General features: G+C 24.4%; 1 protein-coding gene and 1 long non-coding RNA gene across 6 annotated transcripts; one reads left to right on the plus strand and one right to left on the minus strand.

Moving 5' to 3' along the window:
• The first annotated feature begins 108 nt into the window (after positions 1–108).
• LOC126897028 (uncharacterized) lies at positions 109–4,090 on the plus strand. The gene is made up of 2 exons (XR_007702008.1): positions 109–476; positions 3,559–4,090. It is a non-coding gene; the product is annotated as an uncharacterized LOC126897028 (long non-coding RNA).
• LOC126897025 (1-phosphatidylinositol 4,5-bisphosphate phosphodiesterase) lies at positions 591–20,476 on the minus strand. 5 transcript variants are annotated; one of them, XM_050670367.1, is made up of 23 exons: positions 20,300–20,476; positions 15,319–15,442; positions 8,133–8,346; positions 7,892–7,951; positions 7,681–7,818; positions 7,234–7,313; positions 7,041–7,176; positions 6,885–6,985; positions 6,155–6,321; positions 5,877–6,087; positions 5,697–5,790; positions 5,373–5,537; positions 5,127–5,315; positions 4,920–5,070; positions 4,380–4,537; positions 3,875–4,246; positions 3,610–3,814; positions 2,021–2,224; positions 1,778–1,958; positions 1,507–1,710; positions 1,277–1,442; positions 1,116–1,196; positions 591–1,035 (listed from the first exon to the last, which is right to left on the minus strand). In XM_050670367.1, the coding sequence occupies exons 3-23, from the start codon at positions 8,301–8,303 to the stop codon at positions 967–969; spliced, it is 3,303 nt and encodes a 1,100-aa protein (XP_050526324.1). In that variant the 5' UTR covers positions 8,304–8,346; positions 15,319–15,442; positions 20,300–20,476; the 3' UTR covers positions 591–966. The 5 variants fall into 5 exon arrangements, with proteins under 5 accessions (XP_050526324.1, XP_050526323.1, XP_050526322.1 ...); XM_050670366.1 differs by lacking the exon at positions 15,319–15,442; XM_050670365.1 differs by lacking the exons at positions 15,319–15,442; positions 20,300–20,476 and adding an exon at positions 8,898–9,052.
• Positions 20,477–20,700: the final 224 nt, after the last annotated feature.

Genomic DNA, 20,700 nt, shown 5'->3' on the forward strand with positions numbered 1-20,700 from the left:
CCAATATTTATGTCACTTAGGCTAAATACATTAAATTATAATGTTAGGTAATAGAAAGATAATAAATTCATTAAAATGAACACTGAAACTCAATCTAAATCACTAGTTTTGTAGCACGTCACAATAACTCTCGAGTAGTTTAAAAAATTAACAATATTAATTCAATATTTTAACGGCTTGCCTATGTAAAAAAAAAACTTTTCTTCCTGGTGTAACTATCAATTTATAAAGTGAATGACGTGCAAGATAAAATTAAAAATGCCAAATTTAAGTTGTTTTTATTTCCAAAATTGACAAATAATATAAAAAATAATGTGTTTTTATGTCAATTATTCTTCCGAATGAATTAATAAATTCAAAAAATTAAATTAACTTTCTCTATTTATTTGTCAGAAAAGAAACTAGTAACTTTCGAAGTAATTTAATGATACAATGTGGAATGTTGGAACAATTTAGATTACCTTAAGTAATTTTAGGTAAGAAACAAAATTGTTAATAATGTTTTCTTAAATTATAATTTTTTATTTAAAATTAAAAAACTAGCCAACAAATAAACATAAATTAGGATAGTAAAACACATAAATATATCAATAATATTAAAAAATAAAATAAAATATACAGTAAAAAAACAATATATAAATGAAAAATCTAACAATGAGAAATGTCAGTTACATTTTATCATATTCATTTATTATACTATACTTTTAACCAATTATAGACAATAAATTTAAAATTCAGCTAACAACATTAATATACAATACATTTTTAAGTGAAAAATCAATTTTAGGCCGTAAAGTGATCAGAGAAAATTGACTAGGCTGACCTTTTAAAAAACAATTATGCTAAATCTAAAATATTTAACCTAGGAAAATGTATTAATTATGAGATTAAAAACAGCAAAACTTTAGTGTTTTTATAGATGAATTATACTGTAATAAATGCCAGGATTCAATGACCAATCACAGATCAAACAAAAAACTCAGTCTTATTGCTCAGTTCATATTCAATCTCTTCATTCTTATACATTTCCAAAAGCTATAATGTACAAATCAAATATCTATTATAGAAATTAGAAAAAGTTGTTTAATAGTATAAAATAATTAGTAATTACATACATTATTGATATCTTTTATTAATTCTTGCTTTTGTTTCTCGTGCTTTACAGTTAATTTTTCCTTTTCTTTAGCTTGTTTAATCTAATTTAGAGATATTAATAAAAAAAAAATTTTTGAATAATGATATAAATTTACTAATATTGATTTATATTAATACATACTTGGGCATGTTTTCTTTCATCCATGAATTTCTTTGTATTGTTTTGTTTTTTTTCACGTAGACGTCTATCTTTATCACCTTTTGTTTTTAATGTCTTGTCATTCATAACTTCCTTCATAACTTCTACAGATATTTTAGCTTGTCTTGTATTCATTTCTTTTAAGTCTCTATTATGATTATATTATACAAATTTTAATAATTATTAAAACTATTTATTGACAAATTTATTACTTTTCATGTCTAACTTCTAATTGTTTCATTTGAGCTGCTTGTAAGTTCTCCATAAGCTTAATAAGAGCATCTTGTTGTTCAGTGGCTTGTTGTTTTTGTAAAGCCCATTTTTCACGTCTATGACGTTCTACCATTTCTGACCATTGAGTCATTTGTTCATTCACTAACTTTTTTACACCACCATCATTTAAAACTTCAGTTTTGCTAAATATAATACACAATAAAAGCAAATTATTTTAATTTACAACAAAGTGTTTAAAACTCAGCTTACTCTTTCCCTTTTACAGCTTTTTCTACAGAAGTACACTGTTGCTTTTGTATAGAAGCTTTTTCTTTGGCTTGTCTCTTACGTAATGACTCTAATTCTTTTTCTTGTTTTCTACGAGCTTTTTGGAATCCCTTGTCATTTCTTAAATATTCAAGATTGATATTTTCAAACTTGATTTCTTCTTCTATAAAATTAATTAAAATTTTAATTAATAAAAAAATGTGCACAATGATATAATTGCATTACCTTTTTTTAGCTCCTCATTTTTTTTATTTTTGCTTCCTTTTTTTCCTGTTTTTTCTCCATCTCCTACTCCACTACCACCACTTCCAGAAACAATATCTTTAGTGTTTATATCAGTTTCTTCAATACCCATTGCCTTCATTTGTTGAGCACGTTTTTCTTGTGCAGACAAAAATGCTCTTGGATCTGATAAAGCAGCCATGAAATCTATGGATCATAAATTATTATTACTACAATTATAAATGCAACTAAAACACATTATAATAATTTATAAAGCATTTGTAGCAAAGAAAATGCAATAGCTACTGATAAGATCTAATTTTAAACAGTGTCTGCTGCACTAGATTCCTAGATTGTTGATAACACACAAATTATTACAATAAATCAAAAAATACAATATTTAAAAAAAAATTAAACAAAATAATAGTTGGCTTTCATGTTATATATGTCACAAATACTTCATTATCTTGAAAATAATGTATTTATTATTTTTTAAATATATATAGAAACTATAAATGCATACTATTCATTTTAATTTAGAAGAAATCCGATTCCTCAACTTCATCTTTTTAAAATACACCAAAATCAGTCTAACTGGGACATCCCATATTACATATCACATCTAATTTCATTATTATATAGAGAAAACAGCAAGTTGAATTTATATTAAGAATTTCAAAGCAGCTGTACAATGTATCTCAGACCAGAATGACAATGCTTACAACTCTTGATACAATTATTATTGTTGGATTTTTTTTTTTTAATCATTATTATAAACTATATTTAAAGTAGATTTTTTTAATTTTTAATTTTTTATTTTAATAGCCATTTGTAAAGACCTTTTCTTTCAAAACATTTTAATGGCTCAATAAATATTTTAAGACAACTCCTTATTAAGTTACAAGCATTTAAATACATAGTCGGTATGGAATTAAGGTGTAGTATATGTTCAACTATAAAAATTGTACCCACCATAACTACATATCCACTCAATGTCTTAAAATGCTTGTAATTCAATGAATACTTGTCTTTAAATGGATATTAACCCATCAAAATATTTTGTAAGAATAGGGCTAAAAAATGGCCATTTTTAAATATTGTTATTTTTTTTTTATTAGTGATAAATAATAAAAAAATATGCTTTAAACGGAGTTTAATAAATAAATAATTATTTTATACAAAATGTATACAAAATATTTGTATCAAAATTTTAAGCATGGTAAGTTATAGTCTAAAAAATTTAATTTTTTGGGAGGAAAAGTAAAGTTAGGAAAAGACTAGTGATAAAAATAACCATAACTTCAGCCATCACTATAAAAGGTTAATAACTTAAAAAATTTTAGCCTAAAAACTGTTATCGACCAGTCCTTTCCTTAATTATATGATTATCTATTATATATTTGAAAAATTAAAATAGACACATTTATAAGGTATAAGGGATGATCATAAAAAATACTTCATGATTGATAAATTGATAAAACATGTACCTAAAAAAAACCAAATAAAAAATTCTAAAATTTTATTTTTACTTTTTGTTTAAGTGGTTCATGAAAAAATAAGTTACTCTGTATAATTTTCTTAAAGATACAAACCTTCAAAACCATCAGGAACATAAATTTTTAATTCAATATTACAAAATAACATAGGAAGAGCCATGGGAAAATTAGCTTCAGATCTTAAAGAAATATGCCTATAACCAGCCTGCAGACCATCCAATGGTAAAATTCGTTGACCTAGTAATTTACCATTTTCTTCATAAACACCAATTCTTAATACTGCTAAATCAGGTAGGACAACCTACATCAAATTAGAAAAAATAAGTAAATTATTTTAAAATATGGTAATAAACAAATTTACCTTTCTGAATAAAAAGGGCTCTTCGTTATATACAGGATTTAAACCATTACTAGGTACCATTCTAGTTCGGAATTCTTTTCTTATTGTATCAGTAGGAAGTCCATACATGTCAACTTCTACATAAGTTCCAACCTTTTTATCAGACAAGAACTGACCAGCAATCACTTGCACTGAACACTGAGCAGCAATTACACCATCCACAGGTGATTCAGCAAATGGATCAAAACTACGATCAGCTCTACGCATGAAGTCAGGTTTCAATAGATATCCACAATTTCCATTATATTCAAATTTTCCTTGATTTAGTTGCATTGGCAAGTCTGCAGTTTGAAAATTTAATGATACCATTTGACAACCGGCATTCCAGAAAACCTTTGAAACCAATATGTTTAATTAAATAAAAATAATTAAAATATTGTAAGACTAAAGAAAAATATTAACACAAAGTCTATTAGTAAAATGAAAAATTATCTAGTATTATGATTACAAACAATAAACCACTAACCTGAGGCATATAATTAGAGGAATCAGCACGAGTTCCTTTTGGATAAATACGGCTCATTTGTCTTTTATTGTAATTAACAAACTCAATAGCTTGAGATTTTAAGTAACCCAGTCCTGTATTCTCAGCAAATGAACTCATGTTATGATGAATATTTTTTTCTATAATAATTTATTTAATATTTAGAAAATAAATGAATATTAATTTAAAACTATGTATTAAAAAATTAAAAATTAAGTTAATCCCAAAAAATATTTCTAATCCCAAGTCCAATAATACATAAAACAAGCAAAATGCGTTAAGAAGGAAAGGGTTGAAAAAATGGAGGATGTAATATTTTTTTTTAAATATATCAAGAATAAATAAAAAATATATAGATTAATATAGGGAAAAGTACATTTTTTTTTTCATGAGTAGTTATCAGTATAAGCTATTTAAGGATTTTACATTTTTTAGAATTTTCTTTAAATTTCAAAAAATGATGAATTACTCAAAACCATTTTTTTGCACTTAGCTTGTTATTGATTTCAAGTCTTCACTTACTTTCAGCTACATCAAAGCCTTGAAATTTAATTGGTTGAGCATAGTTAACCATTGAAGACAACCATGGATGCACATTAGTAGTGGATCCAGTATACTGTATAGGAGGTGGTGCTTCAGCACCTTCAGTGCCAGTAGCATCAGGGGCTTCTGCCTGAAAATATTGATATAAGTGAATAAAAATTAAAACATAATAGAAATTATAATTACTTTTTTGTCTTCAGGAGGATTTGCAGTAACTGCTGTAGCATCTTCTTTTTCTTCATCTTCAATAACAAATTGACCTTTTCTAAACAATTCTAGCTCACTCTTTTCAACTTCTGGCTTAAGACGTTTATTTTTAATTAAAATTTTCCGTTTAAGCATTGAAGGTGGTGGTAATGGAACTCCAGGATCACACTAAAATTTCATGTATGTTTAATTATTTATTCTATTATGATAAATTTTAATGCTTACTGGATATTCTGGAAGACATTCTTTCATTAAGAGATCTCCAAGAATTTCATCACAATATTTGGCAAGCTTATATTGCTGACTTTTACAACAATGGTTTTCAAAAGAAAGTATTATAGGGTAATCAGTAGTAACAAAGGCTGTATCTCTTATAGCATAAATAACATCCTAAAAATAATAATAATAATTTCATTTAAAAGAATTACTGGAGAGTATTTAAGTTTTCCTAGAGTAAAATAATAATTTTTTTTCAGAAAAAAAAATTATATGAATTATATTAAATCTAAAACATTAATATAATTCTTAGATATATAATGATTTCCTTACTTTAAACAAAATATCAGTACACATGGCTTTTCCGTGAGTAATAATAGGCTCTTCATCTTCACCTTTACCATCCCAACAATCAAGTTCTACACATCTATTAAATTTTAGATATTTGTTTTGTAACAACAGTTTATTCAAACTAGTTAATGATAATTAAGAATATATATTAATACATCTAACCTGCATCCTGCTAAAAGTGTTTGCCTATACATTTCAACGCTTGATTTTCCACCAAATTGACGGCCTGACAAGTAAGTATTATGAGATGAATTGATGTAGTAATGAGCTAATGGTTGATCCATGTCCATGTAAAAATCTAATCGATCCAAAAAAACAGGAGCATTTTCATCAGACATCAAATATCTAATTAACCCTTCTTTTGAAAGTTGTTCTGTATAATATCAAGAAGTAAATGTAGTTAAATAGATATGATCAATAAATATTTAATTACTACATACTTTGGTTTTTAATGTCTTCAGATGGTTCATAATCATTTATAATTTCAATAGCTCTTTTCTCATCATACAATGGGTATAATATTTCATTTAGACGTGGATCACGTTGTTTTTCATTTAAAAATGTTATAAACTGATCCAAACTTATAGTATCAGCTTTTCCCTGAGTGCTAAATTTTATATAAAAATTGAATAAATTTTTACTATTTTATTAAATTCAGTAATTTTCAATAAAATAATTATTTTATAAAAAATTCAAATTACTATCAATTTTTGAATAAATATAACATAAACAACAGCTTGGAATGTGCATCTCACTTAGTGTCTAGGGTCAAAACTCCCAAAGTACAAAAAAATCATAGTAGTGAAGGGGTTGGGAATTTCCCCACTACTTTATGTTTTAAAATCTTTCTGTATCTCTATACAAAATTTCTAAATACACTACTGATGTAAATTAAAAATAAATTAAATTTAGAAAAAAAATTGTTTAAAGAGTTAATGTATTCTCTTGTTATTTAAGTTTATACTTGATAGTTTATAAATTGATTGTAGAGTATACTACAAATAATTGGCTGAAGCATCATTTAAAAAATTTTCTTGGTTTTTTTTTATTTTACAATATTAAAGTTTTACTTAGATTTTAATACTAAATTATTTCACTCAAAAAATATATTTTACCATAGACATAGTACATTTTATCTACAGTTAAATACATTTTAGATAAGATTCTTACATGGTCTGAAACAGTTCTTCGATATCATTTCTAGGACATATCTTGTGGTACAGTTCATAAAATTTGTCAAATGTAAACTCTGATGGTTCAATAGTATCATTCTAAAATAATTAATAAATAAGAATAAGATTTTTATAACTGATTAATATTAATTACTTTTCCACTTGGTAAGTTGAGATCAGCTAAACATTGGTAGACCATTTTTTCAGTCTTACCAGAAGCAAATGTTCTAGCAATTACTTTAACGGGTACTTTTCCTTTAGGATCTACTAACATACCTAACCGCATCCAACTAAAATAAAACCATTTAAGTTTTTAATTAACACAAAAAAGGGTACAGTTTCCTTACTGCTTCATAAGGTTTGTCCGAACACATACATTATTCATTTTATTATTATGAGTTATCTTACGAAGACTTTCTTGCCATTCCTAAAAGAAAAATTTATAATTAAACAAAATGATTATTATATCATTATTTTTATCAATACACAATTGTATAAATTCAACTTATTAACACAAACAAAATAAATAGTAAGTTAACATGGTATTATGAAACTAAACAAATTAATACAAAACCTACTATGTAGTATTTTTATTAAATAAGAAAAGACTAACCATCGAAATTTTATTACAGAAAAATCTAAAAATTCCATGAATCTTTCCTTATTTTTATGAATAAAAAATCCATTAAAATCAATTTTAGTAAGATAATTTCACAAAACAAAAAAAAAATTGTGTGTATAAAATAATTCATGAATTTTTATTTTATAATTTGTTAATTGTATAGTCTTTATACCTTAGCTGTTGCAGCATCAGGACAAATAATATGTTGATAATTTATGTTAATATAATCTGTATTGCTGCATATTGTTAGAGATTTTTCTTCCAGAGAATCACCATGTTTGTTTATCAGTTGCTGAAGTTGTCTTGTATCCTAATTTTATATTATTATTAATTTGGTTATTTTAATTTATTTGTAGAAAATGTTTAAATCTTGATCTATTTACCTTTGGCAAACCTCCAGAACGTATGTCACTAACTTGACATAATTCGATAACATCACCATCCTATAATTTACAATATATTTAAAATAAAAATATATTTTAATTAAATTTAAAAAAAATTATAAATCATTGGTTTACATTACTTCAAGTTTAACCTAAAGATAAAATAAGTAAATTTTATAATGTAATAAATATTTCTATGATACTTACTTTCAGTAAAAATTGTATTAGTATAAAAACTTACTCTATTTTCACTTTTCCAGTAAATAAAAAATCCATATTCATCTACTTTAAACGTACATCCCCATTCAATTTCTACATTGTCTTTTTCTTCAGACCATCGGTCAAAAACACAGCCTTGCAAAAGAACTTCAGGAACTGGAATTTGCCAGCTGAATTCAAACTTTTTAGTCATTGCGACCAATTGGTCGTAAAGTTTACGTTATTTACATTTACTTCTGAAATAAATGAATGATTGTTAAAAGTAATAATACTGATTGATAATTAATATGATTTTAATTATCATACTATAAACACATTAAGAATAATTTAGAGTTATTAATATTTCCTTCAAAGTAAATTGTTAATTGGAGGGTTTAAACAAAATAAATAAGACATCTTTTATTTATTTTTTGAACATTTAAAATTATCTATTAAAAATGTTCAATAGTTCACTAAATAACTTACTAATTATGCTACTTTTAAGCAATTGTCTTGTAACAATTATAATTAAAACTACAAAGTAATATTTAAATTTAGGTAGTAATGAACATATAATAAATTCTTAGTTTATTTAATTTTGTAACACACAAAATATTTTTATAATAGAAATATATTGATCGTTTTAAATATAATTTATAATTATAAATAGTTACACTAAGCATTAATGATCCAGATCATTTGAAGCACAAATAATTATATACAAGATAATTTTACAACTATATGAACCTTCCAGATCATTTAAGTTAATTTAGAGCCATGTCATAATAAAATAATAGATAACTGTTACCTTTTTATTTGTCGTAATTGATAGTTAACGATAAAATTAATATTTTTGTGATTAGTACAACAGAATTCCCTTACACATAAACGATGGCAAGTTGCGGACTACTTTTGCCGCAGTCAGTTACACTGTTATCGATCTTATCAGTCCGCGGTAAGCAAAAGAAATTATTGGTTACTATACTAGCAGCGTTCAATTTTCAATGAGAACCCCTTGTATACAACGTTAAATGTTTGATAATGAATTGTGATATTTCAGCTCTTAGGACTTTTTCTAGAGAGTTATTAATTGAGCCTGCACTGTTGCTCAATGCAAATAATAACTACTTTGAGTAACAATTTCAAAATTATTTTGAAACTGTTACATTTTTTTAAGTTTCCTAATATTGTAACATTTATTTCATATATATTGATTAATACTTAAATATTTTGTAACAAGTAAGTTACAAGGTCCAACATAGGGGTGGTATTTTGTTGAAGGTGGTAAATAAATCCAGTTAGCTATCTTAAATTTTCAATTGATATCATACCTAACACATTTTTAACAATGACAAAAAATAATTTTGTAAGAAATTAACATGAATTAAGGTAATAAGGGTGGTTACTCTATAATGCATTAAATATTGTAAATATAGACCTATTATTAAAATATAATTAAAAACAAAAATTTTTCGGGTAACAAAATACATTTGAACAAAAAATTAATCATTATTTATATTCTATTGTGATGCAATATATTAATTCACTTGTCAAAAGTAGAGCATTTAAATTGTTTAAACAAATTGATACTAAACATGTTTAAGAAACTCAAAGTAAAATAAATACTAAATTAATATTTAATAGTAGCTCAAAATCTATCATTTTATTTTTCATGCATGTAAAATATGTTTAATTATTTATAAACAATTTTAGGAGTAGTATTCATCTTGCTTTTAATTGAAATTATCAATAAACAACGTTTAAATTTAATGATTTTATTTTGTCGAGTTCAAGAATTTCTAAATAGAAATTAGAAATTAAAAATAGATTTTTTACATTCTTTCATATCCATATGCTCAAACAGACTGCCCAAATATAAAATACAAAAAAAATGTTTGTTTCATGTAAAACAACTGAGGAAACTAGGCTAAACAAGAATGATAAAAATTCCATCAAGATTTGGAAATTGTCCCGTTTTTTTTTTTTATAATTAATTAATCATTTTTACTATCGACGATGTTATTACTGCATTATAACTAATATTTCCATTAAGGAAAATAATAAACATTAATGAAATTTAAGTTATTCTAAAATACCAATAATGTAAACAATAACATCAGTTTTTTAATTTTTTGATGGGATGATAAAAAATATTAGTGGAGCCCTTTAAAATATTTCTACTTATGTATTATCTTTGGAACTTCCTACCCAGAAACAACAGAAGTGGTAAAAACGCAAAAAAGACTACTATCCTTTCACCATTCTGAGTGTCCAATATATCAATACAATTACATAATATATGTAATTTTAAAAGGGAATGCATGTTAATAATATTGAAAGGTAGAAAGACTCAGTCCTCTGCGCCCCCCTCACTCTAAGTTCTGTTTGTTTAATGAAAATAGATATTTAAAAAAGTGGACAAGTAATAAGTCTAATTGTCCTAAAACGTGTGTGTGTCAGTTCTTAGTAGTTAATTGAATTTTTTTCCTTAATTCCAAGACAAAATATTTCATTATACTAAATTTTAATTTAGATTGTTAGCATTTTTTTAATTGAAATTTGCTTTTTTATAGTTACATTATACTAAGTAGGCGTCAAATGTATAATGGTGATAACATTGAGTTAAATCTTTATTTACTAGCATTGCTTACTCGGCCTAAATATTAAAATTAAAAATAATGTTCAAGACGTTGGAGTATATAAAAAATATACATTGGTAAATAAATAATTTCAGTTTTTATACATTATTAATGCAAAAGGTATTCAAAGTAACTATTTAAAAGTTTTTTGAATCGTATTAATTTCCATTTTCATAAATTCTTATTTTACAAATCCTTAGAATATTAGCCACGAGGAGAATATTATTTTTTATATCCATCATAAATCTGAGTGTAATACTTAGTATAATGTTTTGTCAGCTTTATATTACAAGTACTCTACGAAATTCTTTTAAGTTTGGAACTTTTTTCTTTTATATCATGTATCGCTTTTCTGATCTAACAAACTCATCAAATCGTAAAATCCTATCGTTATCTCATCATGACATTTCAATTATGAATACGCACAATTTAATAATTGAAAAATGTCATTATTTATAAAATAATTAGAAAAGATTTTATAATCCATTCAAAGAAAATTGTAGATTAAATATTTCTGATGAACATATCTTGAATCGTTCACATCAAAGAATATTACTTTTAACACATTATTCTCTTCTTAAGGAGAAAATTATTAATCTTTATTCGAATTCTTTTATTGTTTTTCGAAAAAACATGAAAACTTTACTCATAGATTTTTTAATAGAAATTTAATAGAATAGAAATTATATACAAACACAAAACAATAAAGTTAATGATTTTTACATTTCATATACTAGTTCTGGTTTCATTTAGTCCAGTTTGGAATTAAAAATTACCTAATGTGTTGAACTACATAAAAGAAATTACCCAACGTATTTAATCACTTTTAATTTGTAAAGTAGTTTTTCGATTTGAATATTTATTATTAGCTTTCTAAATAATGTAAATAACTAATATTATGAATCATAAATAGTAAAATTTAAACTAAAATAGTAAAACTAAAAATCTATTTTCAAGGTTATATAAAAATATAACAAATATATATATTAATATATTCCAGAGCTAGGATAACACAGGATTAAAATTTTAAATATATTTGTTTAATTATTCACATTTTAATACGTCGTAAGTTTTACCAGCATCTATATCATTAATAGATTTTAATGTCTTCACTGTCTTTACTGTTCAGTGAGTCTAAAAGTAAATGATAATTAACTAATGATAATAATCAAAGTTGAGTGTAAATTTTATTATTTTTAAGTATAATTAAGTATGCATAATGAAATAAATATTTTGTCAACTTAATAAAATATAATTTTTAAAGTAGGCAATGCCTAGAACCTAATATTCACAAATAGTCTTAATATATTATTCTGTATTAATGATAAAATAACATAATAAAAATGACTAAAATTTCATGTGTTATTCACAATCGTAATTTCCAACGTTTCATACAGTTGTCAAAATAAGTAAAAATTATAAGAAGAATTATTTGAGATCTTTAAAAGAATATTCACTTATAAATAAGAATTGAATATATTTTTGTAAATTATGTCTGTATTTTAATGAAGTGTTGCATGAAAATTATATTTATTCAAATTGCTTGTTTTTGTTACAATAATATGTTAATTAACGTTTGCGTTTTAAAAATATAACCTGCCCTTACATAAACGTTTGGATTCATTTAAATATTCAACTATGTTTATAAATTTCACGCAAAATCATAAAGAACTAGGATTACATCAATTTAAAGAAATGGTGAACAACGAAGATGAACAATCGGAAATATATACATAGTCAAAAATACCAATACAACATTGTTTGATGTAGAAACCGGTTAATGAAAATTATAAATTCATAAAGATACAAATTAATAACTTGTTTGTCGTTTATCGCTTAATATGTTTCGGTAAAGAAACATTGAAATTAACTTCTATCAACAATATCTTTAATAATTTTGTTAAAATCAAGTCCGTGTAACATATTTGCAATTATAAATGATAATGCACATAACGAGGTCAATGACTTATAATATTTTCTCAGAAACCGTTTTAATTTAAAATGTTGATGTTTAAAAGATAATAAAGTTTACCGTAAACACAAATTAATTATGTCGAGAGACATGGTTAATCTATTCTCGTAGTCGACGTTACAGAACAGTTAAAAAAATTTGGTTGTTAACAAAAGATTTGCTGTTCTTCAGTTCTCGATACTACAGGAACGAATTTCTAGAAAATATTTCAATAAGATTTCAGAACATCATGTTATTTCCCAAATACTACCGTAACCACAGTATGTTTGTGTATACACTAGATAAATTGTACTTTTGCTAAACAATAGCGACTGGCGTGCAATAAGCATATCAAACTCCGTTAAAGTGTCCTCCATTTATATAAAATGTATAATATTGTCAAAAAAGGACATTCCATTAACATATTATAAAAAATTATGGTCCGTAACCTAAAATTTATGTCACATATTATCGTGATAATTTCTGCGAAAATACTTTCACAAAAACCATTTTAGTTTTTAAAACCTTTAATGGATTTTTTGTTAAATCTAAAGCCTTATATTATAGTTTAATTTTTATACGCTTTAATCACTAGTAAAATGTAGAGTTTTTAATTTTTTGGGGTTACTATATGTGTAAAAAATGCATACCAATCTATTTGTTTATTAATAAATTACACATATACAAATAATTTACTGGATATTGTACTATGTATACATACTACAACTCGCTGTACATTTGAAAAAGGCTTAATCCGTGGGAACTAAAGTATAATACACAACAAAAAATAATCGTCCGGGTTTTAACCGTTTTTTCTTCTTTAGGGACCCTTGAAAGTTTTTATTCTATAAACGTTACACAAACACGTCATAATGGATGGCAGAAGTTATTTTTTATCTTTCAATTTTTTTTTTTTTTGAATCTACACTTATTATTGATGAATACTTAATTTATATAAAGAAATTACTACTCTATTAATACATATTTATATTAAAAAATTACTTTACATTGTTTTTAATTTTTGGTACTATTAAACCAGACCTCATACATGCGTTTTTGAAATACATTATTATAGTATAGACAATTTCATAAGGTTTTAGTATATCATCCTTGTTATACAACATAGAAGATCGATATATAACCTGTAAATATGACTCGTATTAAACTTATTAATGTAAAAGTTATAATTTGAATTATTATGTTATTGAAATCACTTATGGAAATGTTGAGGTTTTTACGCGTTTATATTTTGTACAGAAGTTATATTTTTTCTGTGAAAATGTATGCATGTTTAGAAAGCTAAAAGCTTTTAGGGTGATTATTTTACATTAAGCTCGAGAATTTGACAAACTTACCTGCATAAAAAACGGAATGTATGGCCACGCAAGCAACAAACACAATTTGTAATGAAATTAATTCAAGTACAATTAAATTTTATCTTTTATTATTATTGTTGTTGTTCTACATTTACTAAACAATACTTTAAAAAAAAAAAAAACTTTCAAAAAGATATCTGACGTTTGAGCAAATTTGATAATGCTCCCTAGAATTTAATACATATATAAAACAGAGTTGAGATACTTTTATTATTATATAATACATATATAAATATGTATGTATATACTGAGTGATCGATTAAGGATAAGACACTCATTTTCTTAGAAACTATCGAGAGTTTTTAATTTTTTTAAAGAGAAAACATACTTAGTTTATATATTCTACAATTATAATAATATTATTAAAAAACAATTACTCCATTGTATAATTTATAGCCGAACAAATATTTTTCACACCTTCATATATTAGGTTATGCCCATTTATAGAAGAAATAAAAAATTAATTTAAAACCATGGTTTTAATTTCTTTCAATGAGAAAAACATAGGGGTACAACTCGTATTGGTGTATGTACATCTCGCTCGCAATACATACCCATTCAATGTATTATAATGATGTAAAGAATGGACATTGGATGAAAAAAATTATAAGAATAAAATTTTTTGAAATTTTTTCTATCGTGTTATTAAAATATTTTATTATTATTACTTAATAATATGACAGAAAAAATGGTTTTAATAGAAACTCAACCACTATTTTTTACTTAAATATAAAATAGTGGTGTCTATTTAAGAAAATTAATTCTCCTAAACACATTATGATGGGGAAAAAAAAATCTTAGCACAATTACTCATTGAGTTAAAGCATTAAAATACATATTGTCAGTTTGGAATGCGAGCGGAGTATACGTAAATCAGTAAGAGTGTCCCACCCTCACTGTATATCGACTCTATGTCTTAAAATGCTTGTAACTCAATGAGTACTTGTCCTAATATGGATATCGACCCATTACAACTTTTTACAAAAAAATGACTAAAAAATGGTTATTTTTTTTGATTTTGAAAAATATAATAATTTTTTTTAATTAGTGATAAATAATAATAAATATGCTATAAACGTAGTTAAAGAAAACACGTTCAAATCATATTTTTAATTGTTTTCTAAATTAAAAAATAGCCATTTTGTAGCTCATTTCTTACGAAATAATTTTATATGTCGATAACAACTTTAAAATAAGTTTTTATCAAGTTTCAAGCATTTTAAAACATAGAGCCCATACGAACGCAGGTGAAGTTATACTTACATCATTATTAGCTATAGGCACCTATATACCTACTCAACGTTTTAAAATGCTTGTAATCAATAAATATTTGTTCGTAAGTTGTTAGCGACCCATCAATTTTTTTAATTGATCTGCATCTTCAATCCTAAAAAAATGTCAAAATAATAAAATTNTTGTAAGAAAAGAGTATTAGTATGGTACTGCAATTGATGATTACTTATTTGTTTTATAAACATTGTAAGTATTATTTGAGCCAGTGCCAAATACTTTTCGATTCTTAAGACAATTTTATTCGTAACATTTGGAATACATTTTTCCTACATGAACAATTACTAATTATAACATTTTTTATGAATTTATTGAATCATTATTAAATTGTTTATTAAATATCGAATTACCAACAAAATGTACAACTTAATATAAAAATCATTTTATACCGTTAAAAATGATTTAATTAAAAGCTTCTCTATTGAATATAAATAGAAATAACGATCATAACGATTTTAAAATGAGTATCAACTTCAAAAATGTACAGCTTATTTTAATTGATCTGCATCTTCAATCCTAAAAAAATGTCAAAATAATAAAATTAAGAAAAACGTGAAATAANAATTGATCTGCATCTTCAATCCTAAAAAAATGTCAAAATAATAAAATTAAGAAAAACGTGAAATAAAACATAAAAATATATATTATTTTATTTTGTTATTTTAATATTAGTTGTAACAAGCTCATTAAATAAAAAATCATAAAAATCCCTATTATTAAATTTAATTTTACATATTAGATCGAAAAAAAAATCTAAGTATAAAAGTAAAAATATGTAAGCAGTGTAAGTATAAAATAATAATTTTATTCAACAAATATTTTAAAAAATATGTTTATCCAATGAAATTTTATTGTTATTATTTACTTTTTATAACTCTCGGGGAATATTTGATATTTATCGTTAAAATAAGCACATTGGCCAATAAAAAGCTATAGGCGTTTTCTCAGTTGTTAAGGAGATATTAATTGAATTTGTAACTAAATTTTACAACCATCAAATTTTGTCACAACAGTTTTGCATAAAAGTCAAACTATTTTTGTGTTAAAATACATATTATACGTTGATATATTTGAAGGTCTTACACTTTTTACTAAAAAGAACTTTTGTTCTAAGGCAAAAGGGGAAATAATGGATTGCAAAGAAACCTCAGAGACAGTTATGCCATTAAACAATTCGGAAGACTCGGCAAATATTATAAATGATAAACTGGATGAAATTCACTTGACTTTGCTTGACAATCATGATTTGGTCCATGTACCAACAAACGAATCAGGTCATAGTAGTAATTTTAAAAAACCAAAATCTTGTCTTGGACTTACGAAAAGACTTCTTTTCTCTGCCGACATAAGCAAAAGAAAAAAAGAAGACTGTTCTTTCTTCGTAAAATCTGAAGACACTATAAGCAAATCCGACAATGTCAAAATTGATTTTAAAAAGTCTATGGCTTCATGTTCAAATGAGAACTTCTTACCAGTATCTTCCGAATATCTGATCTCTGATAAAAAAAAATCTTCTCTTAAGGAAACGCCAGTAAAAAATTCGTCAATTCCATTATGTCGTTTATCGAATATATTTGAAGGAAATCGTTATTATAATAATGAATTAGTCACACATGAGAAAAATTCAGCAAAGCACATTGAACATTTATCTTCTGAACAAAAATCTATACCACAATGGAAAAAAGTAAAAAAATATTTTAGTCATGTGAGTAAAGAGTCAGAAGAAGAAAATACGCAAACCAATAGTTTTTGTTTTTTGTTAAAGCGTTTCACTGGAAGTTTTCAGAAATTTAAACAAAAACTAACTCATTCACATGTCGTTGATAATAACGCAAGTACCCATGGTAAGACTTTAGGATTATCAAACATTAGTTTAAATCAAAGAAAAGAAGACAATGATTGTCTTTTAGTAAATCCCGAAAGTAGTTATTGTTACTCAACTTCTCCTGATTTCAATAATGAAAAATTAGACTCCGAAAATGTAAATTATAAAACAACTGAGCTAAACTGTGAATCAAAAACCAGAAAAAATAGTTCTTCTATATTTTCAACCATAAGTACTAATAGTTTCATATCTAAAAATTTGTTTAAACAATCGTTATACGGCAAAAATTTAATTGATAAACCTACTGAGTCATATAGTAAATTAGTACCCAGTGAAAAAAAATCAACTTTATATTCATCCGAAAGTATTGTTAGTTTTGAATTAAACGATTTGTTTACTGAATTGTTGTACTCAGAGGATTTAATTGATAAACCTACTGAGTTATATAGTGAATCAGTAACTAGCGAAGAAAGTTCATCACTATATTCATCCGAAAGTACTCATGATTTAATAATCAACTAGAATGTTATATGATTATGAGCATATAACAAAAACACAATAAAATATAGAGGAAAACTAAAAATAAGAGGAACAGCCGTATTAAAATATAAAAACATGCTAAAATTAATTGCTCATCATATTAAGTCAAAATAGTTGATAAAATAATTTTTTTTCTTAATTTAACTTCAATTTGTTCAAATTTATAACTGTCTGTAATTTTTATAAATTCCATTTTTAACTTTGTGTTTTTTAAATTTATTATATTTATTTTTTATATAAGATATTTTTTTGTGGTGAATATTTATGTTTATTCATGTTTAGATGTTTGCAACTTTCATTTTCACGTCATAAAATCATATCATTTTTTGTGTAATGGTTATTTTTTTTATATTTTGTTAATATATTAGCAATAAATGTTTGTAAAAGTTATATATGATATTTTATTATGGTAATTGGTTAAAATTTTGATTTTTTAACACACAATGTAATGGCTTTGTCTAAGAAAAGTTAAGTATAAAAGCTGAAATCTTATATCAATTTTTTTTTTTTTTCATAAAAACTCCTTAACTTATAAAATTGAAAATCTTACAGAAATTTGTCTATGTAAGTAATCATGAATTAAACACAAACATCAAAAATCTTTGAAAAAAGTAAACTAAAAATGTTTAATTTACATACTAACATATTTTTTTTGTGTATACAATTTTATTGCGTGTTTTGGAATCACATTGAGTTTGATGAAAATACGTTACTACGCGTATCAATTTGTAATAGGAAATGCAACTATTTTATACTCCACACAGTCATGATAAGACGAGTATATTTAGAAGAAAAGCTTAAATTTCGACATTCGCGTGTACATGGAACTTTAATAAACCTTTTATATTCATTGTAAGTTCCATGACCATGCCATAATATAAAATATCTAGTGATGACATTCATTCATTTGACCAAATGGATTTTGAAGCTTTACTTAGATAAAATACGGTGAAATTCTATTTGTACAAATTTTGTTCTTTTACTTTTAAAATAAACCAATTCTATCATTATTTATTGAAAAAATTCATGGGTACATTATAATATTAAATGTTGTCAATTTATAAATATAAATCAATCAATAAATTTATCACCTGGTTAATATTTGATTCGTGTTATTTTAGAAATTTTATAAAAGCTTATTGAATTTACTAAAAATATTTTTACTATTTCACTTAGAATAAATATTTGACTATTAGAGAATTCTAATTGGTATTCTAATTTTGCAATACCAAGATAACCTTGATAAAATAAACCTTTTTATGTACAGTATTATTAATTCAATTGTAATTTTAAAATCAATAATACAATAATATAATAATATTTACGAGTAAAAATAGTTACATTATTAAAGTAAAATTTTAATCAATTTTATTGCTAAAGACATTATTATTATAAACACTATTTAATGACTACCTCTGATCTACAATCTGTTAGATTTTAAACATTTTTATTTTTATTATTTTTATAAGAAATTTACAATCTGTTCTTAACTAGAACAACAGATTTTAAACATAATTACATTTTTTATAGCTTATAAGTGAATAAAACATAAACCAATTATTACATAAAATTCTAAAAAAAATATATTTATATTCTACTATTTACTCATAAGGTAACCTGTAATGAATTTTAAAAATAGTTCAAAGTTCGTATCATAATTATTCTTTTTTAATATATTACAATTATTCTATTAAAAACACTAATATTATTTTGGGATTTATTGATGATAAAATTATATGGGTTTATAATTTTTTTCGTAGGTTATGTTTTGTCTACTTACACTTTTTTTAATAATAGAGAGTAAATAGACATACTGTAGTGTCAATATATATAGAATACATAATGTATCCTTAAAAAAATAAGAATAAATAGTTAGCCAAAGATCAAGGCAAACAAATAAAATTAATTTCCTATTGTATTTGCTTATATAACAACATAATACCTAAAATATAGGTAATAAGTAACAAAATCTCATTTTGATGAAACCTTACATTAGTAATTCATAGATAGTTTAAACATAAAATTAAATTAAAATTTGGCGTACTTAAATAGATAACCGTCACTAATATTAACATGTTAAAAAAAATGAAAAGATAATTTTTGAAAGTCTATAATAAGTGTTTATCTTCAATTTATAAAAGACCACAAAATGTACAATTAAAATAAAAAGATTTTATTTGCTCAAATTGTATGATAAAATATAATGAATTAAGATTTAAAATACCGTTTTATTTTCATTTATTTTATATTTTTCAAATAAGGCGGAAATTCAATAAATAATCTTAGATTTGTATATTTATTAAATACGCACTTATTTATACAATGTCTTTGTGTTGATAAAAACTCAGAAATGTTTAACTAATTTATAAATTAAGAATATATAGTAAAAGCAATTCCTGAATAAACACTCATCGTCTATGGAAGTTCATTTTTAATTAATTAATGTTAAAAGTTTTCTCAATTAAAATATTATTTAAATATTTTAATGCTGGTAAAAAAAATGCTGAAAGTTCCTAGAGTGCTATCATGAACTATACCGATTAGTGCATTTAAAATTATTAATTGAAATAAACTTGTTTAAGTTTTTACCATTGAGTAAGCTTCTGCAGGTCTTAGCGTAAGAATCGTTGACTTGCTATAACAACATAAACAATGAGACGGTCGCACGACACTACCTATTGCGTGGGAAGTCAAGGCAATACTGATTATTGTACAGCGGGTAGCGAAAGATTTCGAACCATACACTGATGTGTTATGTAACAAAACAATCATAATAGAGTAATTGTATGTTTTTTAGCACTAAAAACTTCTTCACAATTTTAATTTATACATCCACGTGTGTACACATTACTCAGTATCGTGTGTTATTTTTGCTGCAGAAACACGCATAATTAGTGTCCCATAAAACACATTAAAAATATGTACATTGTTTACTTTTTCAGACATAGCGTGAGCGATATTTTTCAAATTAAATCTTTTTTTTTTTTTGT

Source organism: Daktulosphaira vitifoliae, unplaced genomic scaffold, assembly GCF_025091365.1.
Source record: "Daktulosphaira vitifoliae isolate Bord-2020 unplaced genomic scaffold, ASM2509136v1 Scaffold_1, whole genome shotgun sequence".
Classification (NCBI taxonomy): domain Eukaryota; kingdom Metazoa; phylum Arthropoda; class Insecta; order Hemiptera; family Phylloxeridae; genus Daktulosphaira; species Daktulosphaira vitifoliae.

Coding starts and splice junctions, on each gene's coding strand:
- LOC126897025 (XM_050670366.1), bottom strand. CDS start 8,303: ATGACTAAAAAGTTTGAATTCAGCTGGCAAATTCCAGTTCCTGAAGTT. Junction 7,314..7,680: donor CTGATGCTGCAACAGCTAAG/GTATAAAGACTA, acceptor TTTTTCTTTTAG/GAATGGCAAGAAAGTCTTCG. Junction 1,197..1,276: donor ATGAAAGAAAACATGCCCAA/GTATGTATTAAT, acceptor TCTCTAAATTAG/ATTAAACAAGCTAAAGAAAA.